At 53.1% G+C, this 8,025-nt stretch overlaps 1 protein-coding gene across 1 annotated transcript in view; it reads left to right on the top strand.

Annotated features, from left to right (window-relative positions):
- LAMC3 (laminin subunit gamma 3) overlaps positions 1-8,025 on the top strand; it is a 64,232-nt gene that overhangs the window by 35,536 nt on the left and 20,671 nt on the right. Inside the window, exons 11-14 of the mRNA XM_007453126.1 lie at positions 1-176; positions 356-474; positions 2,857-3,075; positions 4,752-4,940. Of these exons, the coding sequence (XP_007453188.1) occupies positions 1-176; positions 356-474; positions 2,857-3,075; positions 4,752-4,940 (703 nt within the window). The remainder of the gene's footprint in view (positions 177-355; positions 475-2,856; positions 3,076-4,751; positions 4,941-8,025) is intronic.

The raw sequence follows: 8,025 nt of genomic DNA, 5'->3' as shown, positions 1-8,025 counted from the left end.
CAGCGGTTCAGCTATGGGCAGCCCCTCACACTGACATTCTGGGGCCCCCCCAGGGGCTCCCCCATCCCTGTGAGGCTGAGGCTGGAAGGGGCGGGTCTGACCTTGACTCTGCAGCATTCCAGCTGGCCCAGCCCCTTGGACGCCAGGCAGCCCGGGGAGATACAGCTCAAGTTCCTGTAAGTGTCTCCACTCTGTCCTGAGAGATGGGGTCGAGCAGTCGGGGTGGTCCCTGAGGTCCAGGCACACCTGGTTCCCTGGGGTCTGGGGGCTCCCGCCTTCCCCACTCCTGCTGGAGGATTCCTGGCACCACCTGCCCCAGGCCTCAGGTTCTGCTTTGACCCCCTCCCCCTGCCAGGTTGCAAGAGACCTCCGAGGACGTGGACCCTCCGCTGCCGCCCTTCCACTTCCAGCAGCTGCTCACCAATCTGACTGCTCTGCGCATCCAGGCCAGTGGCCACAGTGCCAGCCCTTCCGGTGAGTAATGAAAGGGACACCCCCAGCCCCAAAACCAGCTAGGCCCCCGGGCTCTTTCGTGCATAGCCTTGCTGAGTCCTCGCAGCAGGCGATCATCGTCCCCGCTTTACCACAAAGGAGTCTGAGGCTCAGAGAGGTTGGGACGCTTGCCCAAGTTCATATAACCAGTAAGGGCAGCAGGAGGGGATGCTGAGCACTGAGGCAGGGGCTGGACAGGTGAGGGGCCTGAGGATGGACAGCTCTAAGGGACAGGTGCTTGGCCACAAGGCAGCCAAGAGCCTGGCGTGGTCACACCATGGCAGAGTCTGCCACTGCCGGGCGGCCGCACCCTAGAGGGCCCTAGGTTGGTGCTGGCCGCAGGGGCCAGGCCAGGGTTCCCAGGGTATCGCTTCCCCCTGCTGGTGATCGGAGGTGTTGCACCTAGAGAAAGCCTGGCTTCTAAACCCTCTGAACCAGCCAGCGGAGTCATCACTTCAACCGGGACTTCCCAGCACCTCCCATCCTGGTCACTGGGTGATTTTGCCTTGATGGTCCTCTGACTGTTCCTGGTTCCCCCCTTTTTCCTTAATGTACTTTCTCTTCCCACCCCGTGCCTGTACGTGCCTGGACCAGGGATCCTCCATGCCCCTTTTTAGAACAGATCTTTCATATATAGCACCCCTTTTACTATATATGGAAATGATATTCACAGATACTATAACCTAGACACAATTTTTAAAAAACAGTATAATATTCTAACTGTAGTACACAGAATAAATAAAAGGAAAGTAAATGCTATTTTAAAATAACCGTACGAATTCCAGTCACTGCTTCTAGGAGGGTGATTTGCTCCTTTTGAGAACCCCTGGCTTAGATGGCCAGCTTTTCCTGGGGCGCCTTTGAGTCCAAGGCTTGGGGGTTGTAACCCAGCCCCCTCCAGCCCCAGACCTTCCTCCTCTTTGGGGCTGTGGTTTAATTGCCTACATCCCCATCATCCTTGCCAATACTCCCTGCTCCCCAGGCCCCGCCCTTGCAGGAATTTCATTTTTACTCTTTCCAGCAGCTTCCAGAACTTCCTTCTGTCACTCACTCAGCTGTCGGTTAACAGATGTTTACAAAGCACCTACTTAGGCCAGGCCCGTGCTGGGGGTGAACTGGACATGCACGTGGGCATATTGACACTCATCTCACCCCACCCCCCCAAACCTCCTCTGCCCACTGATAACGTTCCGGGGTGTATCACTCCAGACCTTTCTGTGTGCATGTACTTACATTTGTATTTTTTTTAATACAGAAATGTGATCCCACAGTATAACGATCTGCCACTTGCTTTTTTCAGCTAACAGTGCATCCTGGAGGTTGCTACTTGACTTACACGTAGAAAAGGCTGGCTCTGCGTGTCCACCGCATATCACTCCGTGGTAGAGATGCCCCATAAGGTTTTACCCACCCCCCCCATTCATAGGTATTGAAGTCGTTTCCAGCTTTTCACCATTTTGCCAACAGCGCTGCAGGGAACGGCTTCGTATAACGGTCTTTTATCCTCGTGCAAGTGTGTCTCTAGGACAGATTCCTCAAAATGGAAATGTTAAGTCAAAGAGTGTACTTTTTTTTTTTTTTTTGCGGTACGCGGGCCTCTCACTGCCGTGGCCTCTCCCGCTGCGGAGCACAGGCTCCGGACGCGCAGGCCCGGCGGCCATGGCTCACGGGCCCAGCCGCTCCGCGCGGCACGTGGGATCTTCCCGGGCCGGGGCACGAACCCGCGTCCCCTGCATCGGCAGGCGGACTCCCAACCACTGCGCCACCAGGGCAGCCCAAAGAGTGTCCATTTTGACGCATGCCATCGAATTTTGCTTCAGCAAGGCTGTACCAATCTATATTCTGATGACGTGTCCATTCTCCTCTCCTATTTACCTGCTCTGGTTTTCCTCCAGTGTTTGCAGATAGTTTTTATATTTTGTCCCGAGTTTCTAGTTGTTTTCTGTGCGAAGGTTGGTCTGAGAGGAGCTACTCCCCTGTTACTGGAGCAGGACCTCCTGGTTTGTATTCCCGCAGTCCCGTGCCTGAGTTCCCCACACCCACATCCTCCACTGTCACTGACTGTAACATGCTCACCAATCTGAGGGTCGTGAATGACAGCAGTCTTTAAATGTACACATCTTTAATAACCAGTGAGAGTGAATGTCTTTCTGGAATATTCCCAGCCATATCTATTCCTCCTTCTGAAAATTACCTTTTTTTTCCTTTGCCCTTGGTCTGTTTCTTAAAAATTATAAGTGATCCATGGACTGCCTTTGCATACGTGGGCCAATAACCCTTTGCCTTTTACATATGTAAATAGGAAGGTTTAGGGGAGAAACATGTGCATGGAACTCTCTCCTTCTCTCTCTCCTCGATCTGCAGGCCCAGTGTTCCTGACTGAGGTCCGGCTCACATCGGCCCGGCGGGGACTCTCCCCACCAGCCTCCTGGGTGGAGACTTGCTCATGTCCCAGGGGCTACACGGGCCAGTTCTGTGAGTCCTGTGCTCTGGGATACAAGAGGGAGACACCACTGGGGGGTCCCTATGCCAACTGTGTTCCCTGCACCTGTAACCAGCATGGCACCTGTGACCCCAACACAGGTGAGTCTCCCTGCATCCCCCCCCCACCCCCTCAAGGCCACCTGGGCACACAGAACAGCGAGATGAGTACTGACCCTGCACGGGGTTAGCTATGAGCATGTAAGTGATCACGAAAAACAATACCGATAAAATGGTGTCCTCGAGTCCCTCCAAGTGCTAAGCACCTTTTTATACGCTATGTCATTGAATCCTGCAAAAACCCCTGGCGGTGCCGGGACCGTTCCTTTCCCATCTTGCAGATGAAGGACCTAAGGTGCAGGGAGGCTGCACGGCCAGTAGGTGGCAGAGCTACTTCTCGCACACGTTCAGTAGCAGCTATTCATCCCCACTTGCAGCAGAGGAAACCTGGGGAAAGACCTCGCCCGCAGTCACTGGGCAGGAGATGCCTGACAGGGGCTGGACGCTGGTCCCTCACACAGGAGGTGGGAGGGTCAGCACCCTGCTGCTCTCCTGGAGCTGCTGGGGTCTCTGAAAAGGGAATGCCTTTTCTCAGCTGGCAAAGTACAGCAACCTGGGAATGTACAGGCCAGCCAGGATGGGCATGTGCCGGCAACACGAGGGGCCTCCCCGCTTCTTGTGCCCATGGCAGGCATCACTAATCGAGCCAGATGAGACCTCATAGTCCTTCTATGCAGTGCTCCAGGAGAGTTGTCTCATGAGATGGGACTAGTTTGTCATCCCTCAGAGCCCCTCGCCTTGGCATGACTTCCAGCTCCATGTGGGCGAGTCCTCATCTGTAAAATGGGCACAGCAGCCACTGCTGTCCACCCTGGATGGGAGGAGGAGTAGTGAGCATGTGGGTGCTGGGCCAAGACAGGGACCAGTGGAGAGCAGGGCAGGTGTGACAGCTCCCCGTGGATGCCACCCCTGCTCCGCTTGTCCGCCCTGCGTCCCCTCTCTTCCTGCTCACCTCAGCCCCTGCTGGGTGCTGCTGGGGGCCTCTGGGAAGGGCTGGTCTTGCTTAACCCCTTCTCGGCCAGACTCCTCCCTTAGTCCCTGGCAGTGGCTCTGAGAAGACTCCAGATGCTGTGGGGCCGGAGAAGGGGGTTTGCAGAATCCGCTTCATTAGGAACCAGTGGGCAGAGACGGGGGTTCTGTTCTATGAGACCAGGAAGCCTCTGGAAACCCATAGACCCGCTAAACAGGAGCCTCATGTCAAGGCCAGAATCCTGGATCTGTGTCACTGTCCCTGAAGTTAAGAGGACACGGAGGCTTCAATTAAAAAGATAAAGAGGACACAGAGGAAGAGGAAAAGGAAAACTGTGACAGCGAATGCTAGCTGTATCGTCAGCTGGTTCGGTTACACGTTTTGGAATACAAAATAACAATGACGACAGTGATAATAATTGTGTGCAAGAGACTGTGCAGGGCACTTTGACTGCATGGCCTCATTGAATCCTGATGAAAACCTTTTAAGGTCAGAGGCATTTATGCCCATTTTTCAGGTGAGGACGTTGAGGCACAGGGGTGCCCAGGTTCACACGGTCAGTAAGTGGTGGATGTGAACCTGGGGTGGACGCTTCATCCCTGGGCTATGCTGCCTCCACCTTGGAAGTGTTCCCACCACTGTTCTGCCTGGGACGTGCTCTGTGACTCCCACGGCCAGAAGCCTGCCTGCTGTCTCTGGAGCGTCTGGGCTCAGGCAGTGGTGACCAGGTGCTTGTCTTGCCCCTCAGGGATCTGCCTATGCGGCCACCACACCGAGGGCCCGTCCTGTGAGCACTGCTTGCCAGGTTTCTACGGCAACCCCTTCACAGGCCAAGCCGATGACTGCCAGCCCTGTCCGTGCCCTGGACAGTCGGCCTGCATGACCATCCCAGAGAGCAGAGAGGTGGTGTGTACCCACTGCCCCCCGGGCCAGAGAGGTGAGTGGCTCATGCCCTGGGGCCCTGCCTCTGCCCGGCCTCCAGGAGTGAGTCCTGGGTCTGGAGTGTGACAGGTGACGGAGGGCCCAGCTTAGGGGTGACAGGCCTGACCTCTGGGGACACTGAGTCTCATAGCCCCATAGCCAGGAGCCCCGGGCTGAATGGGTTCCCGTCAGAACTTGGGCCACTGAACATACCACGTGGGATTTTGGAAATCCTCATGTCTGGTCCTGGCCCCGCAGAGCCTGGTTTAGTAGCTTAAGGCAGAGCTCAGGAATCCGTATTCCTATCAATTTTCCTGGCTGATTCTTTTACATAGTTAAGGTGGAAAACCTCTGATTGAACTTTCGGCTTTAAAAAAATGTCGTCGTGGGAATTCCCTGACAATCCAGTGGTTAGGACACGGCGCTTTCACTGCCGTGGGCCTGGGTTCGATCCCTGGTCGGGGAACTAAGATCCCGCAAGCCACGTGGCGCATCAAATAAATAAATAAATAAATAAAATTGTAAACTGTCACCAGATAATGTGTGAAGCAGAAGTCTCCCCATCCCCAGCTCTCTCCCTGTTCCTCATTCCCGCTCCAGGACTCAGAGTCATCCTAGGCAACTGATTTTTCTAAAAAAAACCCCAGCTTTATTGAGATATTATTCACATACCCTATGATTCACGCATTTAAAGTGTACAGTTCAATGGTTTTCAGTATATGCCATTATTGATTTTTTTTTTAATTTTGGCAAAATACGCATAACATAAAATTTGCCATTTTAACCATTTTTAAGTGTACAGTTCACTGGCCTTAAGTACATTTACAATGATGTGCAGCCATCACCACCATCCATCCACGGAGGTTTTTTTAATCATCCTAAATAGAAACTTCACACCCATTAAATTATTGTTTAATAGTTCCCCCTCCTCACAGCCCCTGCCATCCACCATTCTAGTTTCTGTCTCTGAATTTGACTATTCTGGGTACCTCACGTAAGTGGACTCAGACGGTGTTTGTCCTTTTGTGTCTAGCTTCTTTGTTTCTTCCTTCCTTCCTTCCTTCCTTCCTTCCTTCCTTCTTTTCTTGCTGCATTGGGTCTTCATTGCTGCGCGTGGGCTTCCTCTAGTTGTGGCGAGCGGCGGCTACTCTTCGTTGCGGTGCGCGGGCTTCTCATTGCCGTGGCTTCTCTTGTTGCAGAGCACAGGCTCTAGGTGCGCGGACCTCAGTAGTTGTGGCACGCGGGCTCAGTAGTTGTGTCTCACGGACTCTAGAGCGCAAGCTCAGTAGTTGTGGCGCACGGGCTTAGTTGCTCCAAGACATGTGGGATCTTCCCGGACCAGGGCTCGAACCCGTGTCCCCTGCATTGGCAGGCGATTCTTAACCAGTGCGCCACCAGGGAAGCCCTGTGTCTGGCTTGTTTCACTTGGCATAATGTTCCAAGGTTCCCAGACATCTGGTTCTACATCTAGTACCTGTGGCTGCATCAGGACAGCCCATTATCGTGGTCCTATCAGATGCCTGCTTTGTTGGGACCACTCTGAAAGCAGCTCCCTGATGGCTAGCAGGACTGGGGAGATGCCCCAGAGCAGGGGTCCCAAGAACTGAGGGAGTGAGGTCCCACCACAGGACCCTGCCCCCTGCCATCATGATGCCCCTCTGTTTCCATAAACTTCCCCACATTTTCTGGCTCCCTACCTGTGGCTTCCTCTGGTCTGCAACATGAGGGGATCCTACTCAGTGAGAGGGTGGACACTTAGAGAAGTTACCCAAGGGAGGATTCGGGGGCAGCAAGGCACTGCTGTCCGCAGAGGGAACCCTGGGAAGCCTCCCTGGGGTCGACGTTAGGCCCTGGGGCTTTGTACCAGTTCCTGTATTTATCACACCAGCATCCTTCAGGTCCCGCCAAAGCCCTCACCCAGACAGTCTGAGCCGGGACTGACCAGGGTCAAGCCCTGATCCCTGCCTGCCTCACTTGTCTACCATCCTGAACCCTTGCAGCTGCCTCCTACCTGGGAGCTGTCTTCACTGGGTCCCAAGCGGATGGCAGGTTAACTATGGGGACCACATTCTTCATCACCAGCTTCAATCTCCCCCTTGCCCGTCTTACTTTTTTTTTTGGCCGCGCTGCGCAGCTTGTGGGATCTTAGTTCCCTGACCAGGGATTGAACCCAGGCCCTCAGCAGTGAAAGCATGGAGTCCTAATCATTGAATTCCCCCCTCTTACTTCATTTCTATTTCAGAGTCCAGCCAGACACTAACCTCTACCTTGAACTCCATTCAGATTTTTCTTTTCCTTCCTTTTCTCTCTTTTTTTTTCATCTCTTCCTTAGTATTCCTCCTCTCTGTGTTCAAGGTTTACCTGCCTTTAGTCGCATTAACTTGATTTCAACTGGACCAATGAACTTTGAGGACGCAGGGAGCCCACAACTATCTTTCACCATGGCAGTAGCTATTTTTTAAATTATGAAGTTAGTAGTACTCATTGTAACAATGTAAACTGTTTGTAAACGTGTAAAGAGGAACATGAATGTGCATACAAGCAAGAAGACAACTTAAGATGCCCATCATCCTGTCACCCCCAGAGTCCCCCCAGTCGTCTGTTTCATGCAGATATACACAGAGAGGTAGGTGTATTTACCAAGAATGAACTGACACTGCATGAAGCACATGGTCCAAGTGTGTTCTTTTATGCCCCGTCTGTGTTCAGAGTGAATCTCCCAGGCCATGACCCTCCAAAAGCCTCCTCACACACCTTCTTTTCTGAGACTCACAGTAACCCTGGGGCTGGAAGATGAAGCTGCAGCCCCAGATCAAACCCAGGAAGCAAGGTGGGAGTATGAAATAAACAGTCCAAATGGAGTTCAGAAACCATGAGAAGCAGAAAAGGCAAAGGGGTCAGAAACCACAAATGAAAAAGCAACCACAGCTGAGGGAGGGAGGTGGGGGAGATGATGAGGTACAGAAGGATGAAGGGGGGGTGACAGTGATGTTCAAGACGGAGACAAGGAAGATGATGATGAAGGTGATGAATGATCAAGATGATGGCAATGATGAAGATGATGGATGATGATGATGACAGATGATCACGATGCAGATGAC

The sequence above is a fragment of the Lipotes vexillifer genome, unplaced genomic scaffold (genome assembly GCF_000442215.2).
Source record: "Lipotes vexillifer unplaced genomic scaffold, Lipotes_vexillifer_v1.1 scaffold149, whole genome shotgun sequence".
NCBI classification, from domain to species: domain Eukaryota; kingdom Metazoa; phylum Chordata; class Mammalia; order Artiodactyla; family Lipotidae; genus Lipotes; species Lipotes vexillifer.
This window is presented reverse-complemented; position numbering and strand designations above follow the sequence as displayed.